The 16,990-nt window shown below is 40.8% G+C and overlaps 1 protein-coding gene across 1 annotated transcript; it reads left to right on the top strand.

The window, feature by feature from the left end:
• The first annotated feature begins 9,332 nt into the window (after positions 1-9,332).
• Positions 9,333-12,326, top strand: LOC119240129 (T-cell surface glycoprotein CD1c-like). The gene is made up of 5 exons (XM_037504490.1): positions 9,333-9,390; positions 9,938-10,204; positions 10,832-11,110; positions 11,326-11,601; positions 12,232-12,326. Exons 1-5 carry the CDS (start codon positions 9,333-9,335, stop codon positions 12,324-12,326), a joined length of 975 nt encoding a protein of 324 aa, XP_037360387.1.
• Positions 12,327-16,990: the final 4,664 nt, after the last annotated feature.

Genomic DNA, 16,990 nt, shown 5'->3' with positions numbered 1-16,990 from the left:
GCAGTGACTGCTCACATCAGGCACTGGGTTTTCATTTAGAATGGAGTGAAACAAAGCAACAGAATTTTCAGAGGATTTTCTCTTTAAACAACATTAAAGTGCTGTTTTGATGAGGTGATGCCTACTTTTCACCAGTAGGTGGCACTGGGAGTTAAAAAGTTACAGAACAAACTGGTAAATTGAAGTTTTTCCTTTTGGGGGAACATGATTTTATTTTTATTTTATTTTTATTTTGTATATTCTTACATCATTTTTCATTTTTGCACAATGTATGCATTTTCATCTTGGTTATATTCCCCACACAATTGCACCACCTCCCCCCTTATTTTGACCCCAAACCCTCCCCTCCCCTCCGCCCCCCCCCCACAGTGTGTCTCTGGTTTATAGTTGTTTGTTGATTTTGATTTTTTCTTTATTATAGTTATTCTTTTCCCCGGTCCCTTATTTAGGTTTTCTAAATTCCTGCTATGAGTGAGACCATCCAGTATTTTTCTTTTTCTTTCTGACTTACTTTGCCGAGCATGATCCCTTCCAGCTCCATCCATGTTGCTGCAAATTGCATGAGTTTATCTTTTTTGAATGCTGAGTGATATTCCATGGTGTATATGTACCACATCTTCTTGATCCAGTCATCTATTTTTGGGCATTTGGGTTGTTTCCAAAGCTTAGCTATTGTAAACAGTGCTGCCATAAACATAGGGGTGCAGGTGCCCTTTTGAATTAATGTTTCTGTGTCCTTTGGGTAAAAACCTAGGAGTGGAATTGCTGGATCATATGGAAGCTCTATGTTTAGTAGGTTGAGGAATCTCCACACAGCTTTCCAATAGTGGTTGGACCAGTTTGCACTCCCACCAGCAGTGTAGGAGAGTTTGTTTTTCTCCACATCCTAGTCAACATTTGTTGTTGCTAGTTTTTTTAATATGTGCCATTCTCACTGGTGTAAGATGGCATCTCATTGTAGTTTTGATTTGCATTTCCCTGATGACAAGTGATGTTGAACATTTTTTCATATGCCTGTTGGCCATTTGCATTTCCTCTTTGGAGAAGTTTCTTTTTAGCTCTTCTGCCATTTTTTGACTGGATTATTTTCTTTGTTGTTGTTGAATCCATCAGCTCTTTGTAGATTTTTGTGATCAGTCCTTTATCACTAATGTTGTGTGCAAAAATGTTCTCCCAGTTGGTGGGGTTTCTCTTTGTTTGGGTTATTGTCTCTTTTGCTGTGCAGAAGCTCTTTAATTTGATGTAGTCCCAGCTGTTGATCTTTGCCTTCATTATCACTGCTTTGGGTGATGTGTCTGTAAAGATGTCTTTAATGTGCATATCATGTAGTGTTTCGCCTATATTTCCTTCTATGTATTTTATGGTTTCAGGTCTTATGTTTAGTTCTTTAATCCATTTTGAGTTGGTTTTTGTGCATGGTGTGAGGTAGTAGTCAAGCTTCATTCTTTTGCATGTTGCGACCCAGTTTTCCCAGCACCATTGATTGAACAAACTTTGCTCCAGTGCATATTCTTTTCTCCTTTGTCAAAGATTAGTTGACCATAAATCTGTGGGTTTGTTTCTGGGTGGAAAATGATTTATTTTCCTTGTTAAAAACCCGCTGGTATCAGACACCTCTTGTGTCTTGCCTCACATCTTCTCAGCCCACTTTTTTTCCACCAGCCGTTGCTCAGACAGCTGGTGACAGAACTTAACTCCATCTGCTTTGCCTACCTTCATTTTTTCACTACTTTTTTTTTCTCGTGGTGTAATGGGACACCTGTGAGAAACTGCTTATCACTTGTGGGTGCTCATAACTGCAAGTGTGGGGAATTTGACAACCATGGGTATAAACAGACTACTAGGGATGGGGAACATGGGTAATTGTTCCCCTTATATCCCTCAGGTGTAGGATAGCCTTTAAAAAATATCTAATATTCTGATCTCTAGCGCCTTAGATATATTGAATCTGTTTTTGAACTTCATGTAGTTAGAACAAAACATTAAATACTATTTTGTGCCTGACATATTTTACTCAACATTATTTCTGAGAGATTTATTCATGTTGTGGCATCTAGCAGTAGTTAATTTTTTTCATTGCTATATAGTGTTCAGTTGTGTGAATAGACCACGATTTATCCACTCTACTGTGGATAAACATTTGAAATGGTTCCACATTTTAGCTATTTTGAATAATGTTGCTTTGAGCATATTTACATGTCGGTTTAGAATATAGATGCTCATTTTTTGTTGATTAATAGAATTTTACTGCATTCATTGTTTTTTGTATTGAGGTAACATTGGTTTGCAATATCATGTATATTTTACGAGTACTGATTCACATCTCCTCAAAAGTGTGTTATCACACCATGCGTGCCACCAAAGTACCAATAACCCTCCACTATAGTACATTGAAACCTCCCCCTGACTCCTGATAGAACAATAAAAGAATCCTGAATAAATGATTCCAGATCACTCTATTAACATCGTTTCCATAATAGGAAAGTTTTATTATGAAAGTTTTCATAATAGGAAATTTATAGCAGGACCCTCTGTTTAAACTTCATGCTTTTTAGCATATGCTTTTATCTTAAATATAACTGCATGGATGTCTTTTCATCAAGTAAAGTAACAACACTTTCCGATGTTGAAGATCTCAATAATTTAAGCAAATGATTGGATTTTCGAACAGAATTATTTGATCATTCAAAATTATGCATTGAGCACCGACCACTTGCCAGGCACTCTCTTAGATGCTGAGGATGCAATCCAGTAGGAATATAGATATAACTACATATAGATATAACTCTCCAAGCCAACCACCGAGTCCAGATTCCGAGCAGGCAAACATCAGTTAAGGCTCTCCACTTTAGAAAATATTGTTTTAAGGGCCTCCCTGGTGGCGCAGCGGTTGAGCGCTGGGCTGCGAAGCTGCCCGCAGCCTCTGCAGCGCCAGTTCGATCCCCGGCCGCCGGGCAAGGGTTCCACATGGCTCGCAGACCTCTCCTGCCGCCTGCTGCTCCCCTCAGCAGTGTATCATCAGTCTGCCTGTTCTGCTCCCGCTCTGGCTCTGGTGAATTCTCTCACCCTCCTGCTCTTCTGACTGTACCCAGTGCTTGTATAAATAAATAAATAAAATCTTAAAAAAAAAAAAAAGAAAATATTGTTTTAAGCAAGCTTGTTGTTTTCTAAGGAATCTAAATAGTATAATAAAACTCACTCCACTAAGATTTATAGTTCTTGGTTAAGATAAAGTCATTTCATCATCAACTGCAGTATATTCACATGTAGAAGATACTTGGATCCACGCAGGTGCTAAGTGACTGATTATACATCAGTGAGTGATTATACATCAGTGGAAGTCAAACAGAGGAGAGTTTTCTTTATATGTTTCAACATTCCTTTAGTTTTCTTCATGATTACTGGTTCTGCCTTAAGAATAATGGAGATGGGGCCTCCCTGGTGGTGCAAGGGGCTAAGTGTCAGCACTATGAAGCTATAGGCAGCCACTGCAGCACGAGTTCGATCCCCAGCCAGGAAGCTACCCACATGGTGCAGCAGACCTCTCCTGTCTCGCCCACTACTCCCTTCAGCAGTGTATTTCAGTCAGTCTGCCTGTTCTGTTCTCCACTCTGTCTCTGGTGAATCTTCTCACCCTCCTGCACCTCTGGTCTGTACCTCAGTTCTTGTATGCATAAATAAATAAATCTTTAAAAAAAAAGAGTAATGGAGATGGTAATATTTATATTAACAGTAGTAGTATATAAGAGTTATAGTAATGGTTGTAGTTTATTCTGTTACAAGGGTAATCATAGTGCGTTTTGAAAAAACAAGAGTCAGAGACATGCATGAATGGGTGAGCACAGGTAAGGAATCAGGGCGCCACCACTGGAGCCTTTGGCTTTGTTGGGGTTCAGTGGCCCGTGTGGTTCAACAGGACTGTTTTTTTCTATGTGGTGCAGCTGCCTCTTTCCTGTTGTGGCCTTGACATAAGGTTGTAGGGCTTTGCATCTAGTGGTCACTTGAGTTTTTATTGTGACAGGCCTCGGCTGAGGATGGTTTTGCAACTCAAGTGGCTGTCTCGATGAGTGTCTTAGGTCAGTTTCTGACTGATTGACTGATGAGTGACTTAGGTCAGAAACTGATGGAGGAGCTGAACTCTGGTTCAGCTTCAGAGTGTGTTTAATGCAGCTCACAGAGAGTTCTGGAACTAGAAATGTTCTTTAGAAACTTTCGGAAACCAGGTAATGGATTCTATCTTTCTCCTTTCACATTTGATGTTTGCACTCCTCAAGGAAGGGGAGTCCTCTTGGGAAAGACAGCCTTCTCTTGCTGATGGCGGGTCCTCAAGGGCCGCGTTTGTACACAGAGCAGTTGGTACTCCCCAAAGTTGTGGGAATGAACATATTTCTCCTGAATGAGGCACATTGGTGACTGGACACAGCCTCTGCTAGAGCAAGAATGTGGTTTTATGGAGTAAAGTTTTAATTTCTGGATCCTAAAGAAATGCACAGTCCTCACAAAGAAAGACAGTATTGAAAACAGACTCACAAAGTCAAAGCAAATCTTAGGAAATGTGCATGAGATTCTGTGCGCACTCACCTTCACCAAGACTGCCTCAGCAGGAATGGCTGAGGCAAAGATTCTGTTAAAAAAATCAGAGAGCTCTCAGCTATGGATTATTTAAATCATTTAGTGCTGTTTTTTGCCTTGACTTTCAGTCAGACTAAGTGTGCAGCCTTTGGGAGGTTTCCCCCATTTGGTTCCTCTCTATATTATTTTGAACTAGTTTCATGGCCAGGAGGCCTATAAAGGAAGTAACCTGTAGAGGAGGTAACCTTGAATTCATCTGACTAACACATACTCAAGAGACACTGCCATTATACAGTTTCATTTTGCTTACACCAGCCCTGTTACAGCCTAGATTTCTAAGGCACAAATTCTAACTTCACACGTGAAGAACAGTAAGTTTTATTAATAAAAGATAAAAAAGGAGGCCTTCTCTTTCGAGTAATGGTAATTACCTACTTTGCACCAATTCTCTTGTCAAAGACAACTATATTAAAAAAAAAAGAGACGCATAAAATAAAATCTGCCTCAAGGCACTGAAGAGTCACCAAGGAGAGATGAGTTACTGGGTTAATATTCAGAAGGTAGAAACTCACGGAGATGAACACTGAATTTTGGGATGCTTTTCCCCAGGGCCTCTGCTGAGTCCATGAGAGGCAGCTAAAGGGATTGAGATGCTAAGCAATACTTTCCATAGACTCATAAATCTTAAAAAATATCATTGGGTTATGATCTTTAAGGGCTATGTCCTAGGAGTAAGCGTGAAGCAGACATCGAGTGACCTTTAAAGAGACTGTTATTCAGTTTCAAAAGACTTTAGTTCCTGAAATTAGAAGGTAATTTTGTATTGCCAATGCCCCTAATTGATTCTGGAGGACTATAACAGTATCCTAAGTCCCAAATTATTTCTGTTTTTAAATGTAAATGATTGACACTTAAAAACAAGGGAAAACCAAAAGACAATCAGAAACATAAACAGGTGAAATGAACAAAAAATTTTAAGAAAAGGACAACAGAGAACAGACCCAGACTTATCAGGGATCTAGATAAAACAATTTTTTATAGAAAAGCTTTAAAACAACTAGAATTGGGGCCTCCCTGGTGGCGCAAGCGGTTAAGACACAACATATGAAGCTGTCCGAGGCCTCTGCAGCATCGTTTCGATCCCAGCCAGGCAGGGGAGCTACCCACATGGGGCAGCAGACCTCTCCTGACTTGCCCACTGCTCCCCTCAGCAGTGTACTTCAGTCAATCTGCCTGTTCTGTTCCCCACTGTCTCTGGTGAAACCTCTCACGGCCCCCACCCTACAACTCTGGCCTGTACCCCAGCTCTTTAATGCATAAATAAATAAATCTTTAAAAAAAAACAACTAGAATTAGCATCCTCAAAGAAATAAAAATAAGATGGAGAATTTGGGCAGAGAGATGGAAGTTATAAGAAAGAACAAATGGAAATTCTATAACAAAATATAAAATGACAGCAGTTAAAAAAACGATGGATGGATATAGAGGCAAATCAGGCCCCACTGAAGAGAGAACTAATCGACCGGAAGACAAATTAGAATATATCCAGAATGAATTGTGAAGGGACAAAGACTGGAAAACACAGATAAGACAAAGTATGAAACTGAGGGAGTATCATGAAAGGTCAAACAAAGTGAAACCACAGAAAAGTAAGAACTGAAAGCCAGGAAGCAGAGAAAGGAAAATATGTAAATAAAAATGAATGGGAACACAGACAAGTCAAAGAATGGGGAAGGAGATTTAGAGAATATCATTTTTCATAAATAATATTTTTCAGCCCAACCTTATTACAGTGGGGGAATCTGAAACCTGGGGTGACGATGGGTACTTGTAGTAAGTGATCCATCAGGAGTCCATCCCAGCTCTCTAGGATGAGGCCCTTGCCACTGATGTGGATATGAGAGGGAGGAAGATATAGAATATTATAGAGACTGAGACCTGCTGGAAGTCAGAAAGGAGAGAGAAGAACTCGAAGAAGGGCTGATGGGTAGTGAAAGATCTAGTAAAAGACAGATGGGTCTTTTACTGTGGGAGACAGTGGGTTTTCTCAAATAGGGAAGTGGGCAGAGGGCAAAGATTCTGCTGGCAGAGCGGGGGATGATAGAGTGTGAGACTGAGCAGAGCTGTCTCTGGGGGGAAACCACCCAGTAAAGTGTACTTGGGGGACAGCCAGCTAAGAGCTCAAAGGTAAGCATGAACGCCAATGGGAAGATTGGGAGCTGGGGCAGGCTGGTGACAGAGAAAGGGTCCCAGATAACCCCTGGATGGCCAGGCCCCCCTACTCATCTAATTATAGGATACCCACTCATCACAGATTATTCTGTCGGGATCATGAGTCTAGAAGGCCAATATAACACCTCTTTTCTCCCTGTTGCATTTCATATACTTTTCAGACTCTTGGATAATACTCATACTTCACTAGGCAAATAGCCTGCCAACTTCCCTTCTCACAGGCCCCACCATTTCTTCCTCCACTTTTTTTGTTGTGGTTTGAGATAGGTGAGACTTTGTAAATAAAATTGACTTACTTTGGAGTTAGAATTATTTTTCATGAAATTCATTGAAATATTTTAAGCATGAGCTCGATATGACACATTTCATGCTTCGACTCAGAGTGCTGAATAATAGAGAGAGGGAAGGGTTTGGCTGCAATGTTCAGCTGAGGGATTGTGGCAGAAATATACATCATATATGATGAAAGCAGAACTAAATGTCAGTGAGGTGAGAGGAGGGGCAGATTTTACAGATGACAGGGAGAAATGATGTGGTGGCCATGGGAATAAAGGAGAGGTAGGTATTGAGGGAAGGAGGGGTTTAGCTTTCCATTTGGATGATTGGATGGGTGTTGCCGTATCATGGGATGCCTGCAACAAGGAGGACTTTCTTTAAATGTTTTTGCTTTTTTTCTCACTCCTATTCTTTCCCATGAAAACAGGGTGAATTAGCTCATTGGCGAGACCAGGAAAGAAATGGTCTACAATATGCCCAAATGCCATATTTCCACCCTTTACTTCTGGAGCTAAGTTGCTCTCAGAAGTGTCACTTCTGGCCTCCTCCCTGATTAACTCTCACAGCAACATATTCTCAGGTGTGGAGGTTTTGATGTTTTCCATCAGTACCCTGACAGAGAGAGACGATTAGTCTACTCAGGCTGCCATAACAAAATGGGTGTGTTGGGCCACAGACATTGGTTTTCCTCACAGTCCTCAAGTTCTTGAGACTTGAGGTCGTCAAGGACAAAGAAGGTAGGGGAAGAGGGAGTGTATTTTTATCATATCACAAAATTTAACTTCAACATGGATTTAAAAAATATATCTATGTGTGTGTATACATATTATTTTTTAACAAAGTACTATTGTTTTACATCTTGTTAATTTTTTTTTTTTTGACAGTAGAGGATTTCTCCCCTCAGGTGTGGTCACTGTGGCTTTCCCACCACCAAAGCACCTATAGTCCATCACCATGTCCATTGTGCTCTTCCCTGTACTCTACTAACCTCTTGCCTTCCTCCTCCTTCCTTCCTGGATGTCTGAGATCTATGGTTGGCTTTCAAGGGTTGGCTTTAAAGCTTGCTTTTGTCTGACCCTTTGTTTGGTTTCTCTGTATTCCACATGTAAGTAAAACCATCAGTCATTCATCTTTCTCCTTCTACTTGTTTTGCTTAGCATAATCCGGTCAGGCTCCTCCACCTATGTTGCAAATTGCATGAGTTTATCTTTTTTTGATTGCTGAGTAGTATTCCATTATCAGCACTGATTTTTAATGTCTCCCCATGTAGGTATCATCTTGAAAGCTGTGTTTTCTGACCACTATGTTCTAGTACCATTGTACATTACACAAAATTTAGTGCCCCAGGTATAAAAACATGCTGGTTTTCCAGGACTTTAAATTATGACACCCCGATAGCTTGGTAGTCAAAAGTCCTTTCTAGAGAACATTATTCTTAACAGACTTTTATCTGAGATTCTATACACTGAAATAACTAGCATTCAAATTCTTGGTTTAAATGTACTTTGTTCTAAATCAAAATCAACAAGCAACTATAAACCAGAGACACACTATGGGGGGGGGCGGGGAGGAGAGGAGGGATTAGGGTCAAAATAAGGGGGGTGGGAATTGTATGGGGAATATAACCAAAATAAAAGTGCATAATACATTGTGCAAAAATGAAAAACAATGTAAGAATTATATAAAATAAAATAATTTTTAAAAAGAAAAAATATATACTTTTTTCTGTAGTTTAAAACTACAGAATAATAGAGTGAATACACTGTCTAGCTCTTATTTTCACATGACTACGAAGATACTGCTTACTAAGCATGTACTCAGGTGTAGAGGCAGAGTTAAGTGGAGAAACTAGAAGATTTGAAATCTGTTAAAACAAGCAGCCCTCAGGGAAACCACGTGGTTTCTGTTCTTCATTTGTGATATGAGATGCAAGTCCAGAGGTGAGGGGACCTTTTGATGTCACTTACAAAGTTTTCCACCGCAGTGAAAGGAGGAAAAGTCGACAAGATGGAGGCAGGCGATAAGAAACACATCCGGAATCTAGACCTAGACCAGAGAGAACAACCGTAAACCAGACTGGAGGGGCGATGAGAGATCGAAGAGGAGGTGCAAGGATGAGCAATGTGGCAGACTGCGTGGCAGTCAGGGACTGGGGGGCAGGAAGGTCTGTTGACAGAAGAAGGAAGTCAGGCTAGAGATGTTGAGGGGTAGGTTTTGCTGAGAACGGAGAAGAAGAAACACCTGCAAATGACATGCTGTCTCTGCAACTTGTGTTTCTAGCTGTTCTTTCAGGAGGTGATTATGTAGAAGGTAAGGACAACTGTGCAGGTGGGTGGATTTGGGTCGAAGGTGGCAGCTTTTCCCAAGGTGGGTCTAGATTGTGAGGACACAGGAGGGCTTGTAACCTGAGATAACTGTCTCCAGGGCCAGTTAATGCTTCTGAAAGTGGGGAGAGGGCCTGGGACATCAGGAAAAGGTCACTGTTAAGCTAGTCTAGAGTTTCTCTCCCTGGTATCTTGGTCACCTTCTATCTTCTCTCCTTTCTGCTTGCCTCTTTTTTTTTTTTTAAGTATTACAAGTATATATTTATTAATGAGAAGAAGTGGGGTGCAGGCCAGAGGTGAGGGGGTGAGAGGATTCAACAGAGACAGAGTGGGGAACAGAGCAGGTGGATTCACTGAAGTACACTGAGGGGAGCAGCGGGAGAGACAGGAGAGGTCTGTTGCGCCATGTGGGTCACTTCCCTGGCTGGGGATCGGGTGCAGTGATGATGGTATTGAGACTTAACCCCTAGGCTTCTGGGGAGGTCCTCTGCTTCCTCTTCTTATCACTAAACTATCTGACCTTCTACCCGTAGCTCTCCAGGAACATGCCTTGTTCCATGTCATCCAGATCTCATCCTTTGTCAACCAGTCCTGGGCACAAAATCAGGGCTCAGGTTGGCTGAATGAATTGCAGACTCATGGCTGGGAGAGCAAAACAGGCAGGATAATTTACCTGTACACTTGGTCTAAGGGCCACTTCAGCGACGAGGAGCTGATGACCCTGGAACAGCTATTCCATTTCTACTTGTCTGGATTAACTCGGGATATTCAAGAGTATGCGAGGCAATTGCAGTTCATGTGTAAGTTCAGTCCATTGAGGCAAATCCTTCTGAAGTTCTTCTGTTCTGGGAAATGTTCTCATATCTTTCTGGACCATTTTCCATTATTCCTAGCCTACCATCACAATCTCCACGCATAAACTTCTTGTGGCTTATTCCAGATGTTGACTCCTAAGCATTTCCTAGATTTTGGACTCCCTTGTTTTCTCCTGGACTTTTAATGCTTCCCCAGTGTTTTCCTTTCCATGGGTCACAAAATTGTCCCACTTTGGACTTGACTCCCTTAAAAGAGGATTTCTTCCACCACTCAACTTCTTCAGCAGTCTTTGTTCATAGTCTGACAACCATTATGACCCATTTCATGCACTCTGGAAAGCTGTACTCCCACTTTATTCACACGGATTCCCCTCCACCCCATATTCATTTCCCCCGACTCCTCAAATCAACTCCTAATTCTTAGTATGTGTCTTTTATGCCCTCTTCCACATGCCACTAATTCTTTTTTCACCTTGTTCTTGACCAAAAACATCTGGCTCATTGGCATACCCATATTAAGCCCTTTTCTTGTTCTACTGTTTTTATAAGGCCCTAGGTTCTCACATTGTTCCTACCATTTTTTTCATTAATCTTTCTTCTTCCTCTCCCCAGATCCTTTTGTAATACAGGTGACAGCTGGCTGTGAGTTGGATTCTAGGGACACCACCAAAGATTTCTTCTGGGTAGCTTATCAAGGATCAGATTTCCTGAGTTTGCAAAACATGTCATGGGTCCCTGCTCCAGAAGGTGGGAGTAGGGCTGAGAGAGTATGCAGTGTAATCAATCACTATGATGGATTCAAGGAAACAGTGGACAAGCTCGTCAGAGACATCTGCCCTCGCTTTGCTTTGGGTCTCCTCGATGCAGCGAAGCTGTATCTCCAGAGACAAGGTCAGTTCAGCAACTTCCACTAAGATCGATCTCTTCAAGTCTTGTCCCTTCCCACCATCCTCTTCCAAGTTAGGATAAGCAAGAGTTCAAGAGGGAGGGGGGGTGCTGGATAAGAGGTTCCCAGAGGAGGGTAATGTATGCATATTAACATGGCTTTTGTGTTCCTTAGCTGTGTGTTAGAACCCTCATGTAAATACATCTTCTCCCCTCTGCAGTGAGGCCAGTGGTCTGGCTGTCCAGTAGCCCCATCCTTGGGTCTGCCCAACAGTTGCTGATTTGTCATGTCTCTGGCTTCTACCCAAAGCCTATTTGGGTGATGTGGATGCGGGGAGATCAGGAGTTGCCAGGCACTCAGCGAGATGTCCTGCCCAACGCTGATGGGACGTGGTATCTTCGGGTGATCCTGAATGTGGATGCTGAGGAGGCAGTAGGCCTTTCTTGCCAAGTGAGGCACAGCAGTCTAGGAGGCCAGAAGATCATCCTCTATTGGGGTAAATAAGACTGGATCTGTAAGTGTGAACAGGCAAGTCTTGAACATAGAGGACAGAGAAGAGTAAAGTTTCATGATGTCAGAAACAGACGAGAGAGGGGCCTCCCTGCTGGTGCAAGGGGTTAAGCACCGCACTATGAAGCAATCTGCAGCCTCTGCAGCATGAGTTCGATCCCCAGCTGGCCAGGGAGCAACCCACATGGCGCAACAGACTTCTCTTGTCTCACCTGCTGCTCCCCTCAGCAGTGTATTTCAGTAGATCTGCCTGTTCTCCTCCCCACTCTGTCTTTAGTGAATCCTCTCACCCCCCTGTACCTCTGGCTTGTACCTAGCTCTTATATGCATAAATAAATAAAACAAATCTTTAGAAAAAAATAAATAGATGAGAGGGATGTCAGGAAGGAATGAATACAGATTATTTCTGGAATGTAGGAATGGAACGTGAGGGCCACTCAAGTATAAGGGACTTGGGGGTGGTGTGGAACTCTACACTGAGTGGAGATGGGAATAGAGTGGATTATTGATAGGACTCACACCCAGTGCATATATTAATGTAGGGAAATCATTGGATGGAGTCATGTTAGCTGTGAGTTTAAAATGACATCTGTGTGTCTCTTTCCAATTTTTACAGGACATCACCCTTCCATGAACTTGACCCTGTTGATACTGATCATACCTTTAATGCTTCCAGTAGTCCTTGCATTATGGCTTAAGAAGCGCTGGTGAGTTCTTTGTATTTCTTCTTCTTTTCTCAGTTTCTTACTTCATATTCTATTTTTACCTCTCTTTGCTTTTATCTCCTGACTGCTTCCCTTATCCTCCAACTTATCCAGAGTTTCTCCCAATCTCTTTTCTCTCACAGCTCATATCTAGGTATCACATGAGAGTCCCACCGTGCCTCTTCCTAGCAGTGAGAACCCAGTAGCCCAGGAGCCCAGGACTACGGTGATGCTGTCTTTTTTACTCTCCATGTATCATCATCTGTTAATACAAACTTGTTTCTGTGACTCTGTACATAATGCCTTTCTTGTAGTCTCCGTTCATTCAATAGTACTCAACCTTCAAAGCCCGTTCCTGACATCACAAGCTTCTGAAGTTTTCCTGATCTGTGGGTGGGAAGCAGTCTCTCCCTCACCTTACCCAGACAGTTTCTTTTAGTTAAAGAAACTGCTATATATATATATACGTGGTGTCTTACCTTGTGCAGCTACTCAGGGAAAATCAGACCCAAGCTATTAAGTCATCTGCAAGTTGAATTAATTCTCAGCTTGACAGTCTTTCTCATATCCATTCCTGACATCTTGCAGTATTTGAAACAGTGATGATTCTCCTTCTTGTTTAAATGGTTTTCACTTGGGCAAACAATTCCACATTCCTTGAGCTACCTCATTTCCTCCCTAAATTCTTAAAGAAAAATGCAGTGTTGCTCCTTGAAACACTTATTTCCTAAATTCAGTGAGCCAAATCAGTTAGCTTTATGTCAAACACAAAGAGAGAATATGCAGGCCATGTGGGAGGGGTAAGGAGGCAGATATGTCATTGAATGTTTAAGAGAAAGGAGCAAAGACTGGTCCTCAGGGTTGGGGGGATCAAGGCACAAACACACGTATAGAAGACATGCGCCTTAAAGGGTGGTGATATCCATGACACCGTTGCCTAAACTTTGATTCCTTTGTGTTCATTTGACAGTCAACTAATGTTTTTAAAGCAATAACTATGAGACAGGCCCATAACTTGTAAGCAAGCAGAGGAGAAAACAATGAAGATTGTAACCACCTGCCTGAAATTGCTATGTTTACTTCTTCAGCCTGTCCATGTCCTTTTTACTGGTTTGATTATTTAGTTTCTTTAAATAATTTTTGAATCACTTTATGGATATGTAAAATAAAGTAAAATACATCTATTTTGTGTACGCTTCCATTTATTTTGACAAATGTGTACACTCCATGGATACATTACAAATGTAAGCACAACAGTATCCCTATTAAGATGTAAACATTTTCATTAGCATGTAAACATTTTCATTATCCCAGTGAACATCCCAATTGAACATCCTTGCATCTACTGACATGCCTTGTGTTAGTTAAGTTAGATCTGTTTTTTCTCTAATTTTATTAAAATGGAATAAACTGTATGCACACTTTGTATCTGGCATTTTTTCACCTAGCATATGGTTATAAGTCAACCATGTTGCTTGTTGGTATATCAATAACTTACCTCATTATAGTGCTCAATAGAATTAGATATATGAAGATTTAGCAACATTTTTATCCATTCACTCTTTGATGGACGCTGGTTTAATTCTAGTTTAAGGGTTTTTGAGTAAAGTCATCATTATTATTTATTTTTGTGAACTGGAAATAAAGTTATATTATAGCTAGACAAAGAGTTTACTAGATAATCAAAGTGAGGATTTAAGCCAGGAAGCACTCTGACAGACATAACTCTGTGAGAGCTATTCAATATACAAATTTGGATTTAGTTTATATAGGTAGGAACAGTGAGTCATTGATACCAAGAATGTAATTATTTTTGATAGGAGGAGTTTGGAGTTCTAAGTTGTCCTGACCTAAAGTTTTGCCAATGCTAGAGGAAAGCAATGCAGAATTTTTTCTTTTTCTAAAGAATGCTACTACAGAGATGCAAAAGCTAGATAACTACTGTTAAATCTTTGTCATTTGGCATCATGGTCATCAATGGGGGTGAAAAGCCTGACTTTCCTGCAAACATCAGATTTTGCATAATGGTTTCAGACATGCAGATGGTTTTGCTCTCTACAAGAGCGCAATATGTTCACATTTGTTTTACCTTATTTTTTTTGTTTCTTCTTTTTTTACTTACCTGTCTGACTAATTCTGTATATTCTGGCTGCCTGGTATTTGTAGCTACTGATGTCTCTGTTCGTTAAAAAAAGCAGAACTCTTTCCTTTTGGCTTATTTCATTGAGCGTATTTCCCTCTAGTTCCATTCACTTTGCTGTGAATGGTATGAGTTTATCTTTTTTGATTGCCAAATAATATTCCATTGTGTATGTATACCACATCTTCTTGATCCAGTCATCTATTTTTGGGCATTTGGGTTGTTTCCAGGTTTTACCTATTGTAAATAGTGCTGCAATAAACACAGGTGTACAGGTGTTCTTTTGAATCAATGTTTCTGTGTCCTTTGGGTAGATCCCTAGGAGTGGAATTGCTAGGTCATATGGTAGCTCCATTTTTAGTAGACTGAGGAGCCTCCAGACAGCTTTCCATAGTGATTGGACCAGTTTGTGCTCCCACCAGCAATGTAGGACAGTTCCTTTTTCATCACATCCTCGCCAACATTTGTTGTTGCTTGTTTTTTTGATATGTGCCATTCTTACTGGTGTAAGGTGGTATCTCAGTGTGGTTTTAATTTGCATTTCCATGATAATAAGGGATGTTGAACATTTTTTCATTTGGATGGTTTCACTTACAGCAGGAATATAGGGGAACCAAATAAGACATCAGTGTAAAAAATTAATAACAGTACAAAGCACAGCAAAGCAAAAACAGACAATTATAAATCAGAGACATCCTGCAGGGGAAGAGGAGGGAGAGGGATCAGAGGGAGGGAGGGAGGAGCACAGGGGACTGAGATGATGGTGCAGGGTGGCATTGGGGAAGGAAACCCTATGGGAAGTACACCTGAGGGGGTGGGGGGAAGCAAATATTATTTAAGAATGAACAATGATGTAAAAAAACAAAAAAATTATTGTATAAAAAAATAACTCAAGTGAAAGCAAACAAACAAAAAGAAATCATGAAATATCCATGAAACTTGATACTATAAGATTGTAGTGTTATAAAATGGTTATGTTTTGTGATAAACAAGAAATTAATTTTTAGTTATACATTAAAATGGAATTTATGTCACAAATAAAGTCCATATCAGAAAAGATAAAAAAAAGCAGAACTTTTCTTTTTCCTGCCTTTCGTCTTCCTGCCTCCTCTGTCTCCCTGGTCCTCTTGCCTTTCCTCTCTCCATTTTCCTCTCTGTCTTTCCCGCCCCTTCTATTTTATCTTTATTACTACTTCACCCCCTTTTACTCTTCTCCCCCACCCTTAATCCTTCCTACTTTCTCTTCCCTGGATACCTAGGAGTCACTCCTGAGTCATCATAGTTTAATAATTGCTAATGATTAGTCATAAGTTATGTCTTAAGTCAGAAAAGATTCCACCTTTGGTTGAGGGAATCTTATGCATTGAACCACAAATTAACCATTCAAGACCTTTCCAAGTCTGCTCTGACTTCTACTTTTTCTGCAAAGTGGAAGTTTGTCCAAGGGTAAGGAGAAAACAATAGCCCCCTTTAGTGTCTCCTTAGTTTTGTGATATTTCTATTAATAAAATTCCAAGAATAAGTGGGAGATATGTAGACTACACTATGGCTGTTTCATTTCTCAGATGTCTGTTAAATTTCAGTTGGCCTCTGCCTTAATCAGTATTGAAGCCTGAGGAGATTGTAATGACCTTTGATTTTTTTTTTTTTTTTGACGCCAATTTCTGTTGTTTTCTAGAATCTCCCTGAGCATGGCACCTTTTTATGGACTTCTAAATTGGTGTATCCTTCTGCTGACAGCAGGCTGCTGGTTCTAGCCTATGGCATTGCCAAGTCAGAGGAGGGATGGGAGCAACCTCGGGTTAAACTGGCCCATTGCTCTGAGTTTCATGTTGTTCTTAAATAAGCATTTATCAATATGTTGTACACATTTGATCATTTTCCAGGATTCTGACATGGCTTATTTTGAAAATTTTATCTAGTATTATCATTGATGGTTAGGAAAACAGTTAGCTGAGCTCCTAACTCAGCCATTGAGAATATCCTTCACATAGACAATTTACAACATTTAAATCAGACAAACAAATGAGTTTCGCTTCCTAAAAATTGAATGCAAAATGAAACAGTGAGCATAACCACTTACCAAGTTGGTGACATACGAAAAGTCAGAGACTATTTTCAGTGATTTTAAACGTAAATTTACTTATCCCTGGGGCCTGTACTCTAAGGTCAGAGAACAAATCTTAAATTGTTTTCTTTTTTTTTTTTTAATATTTATTTATTTATTTATACAAGCACTGGGTACAGTCAGAAGCACGGGAAGGTGAGAGAATTCACCAGAGCCAGAGCGGGGAACAGAACAGGCAGACTGACGAAATATACTGCTGAGGGGAGCAGTGGGTCTGGCAGGAGAGGTCTGTTGTGCCATGTGGGACCCTCGCTGGCGGCGGGGGATCAAACCAGTGCTGCAGAGGCTGTGGGCAGCTTGGCAGCCCAGCGCTCAACCGCTGTGCCACCAGGGGAGGCCCTTAAATTGTTTTCAATATTCATATTGTTGATGGTAATATTTGTGTTATCACTGTCAGACTGTC

This window comes from Talpa occidentalis, unplaced genomic scaffold (assembly GCF_014898055.3).
Source record: "Talpa occidentalis isolate TD23 unplaced genomic scaffold, MPIMG_talOcc4v2.1 talOcc4.12, whole genome shotgun sequence".
NCBI classification, from domain to species: Eukaryota; Metazoa; Chordata; class Mammalia; order Eulipotyphla; family Talpidae; genus Talpa; species Talpa occidentalis.
This window is presented reverse-complemented; position numbering and strand designations above follow the sequence as displayed.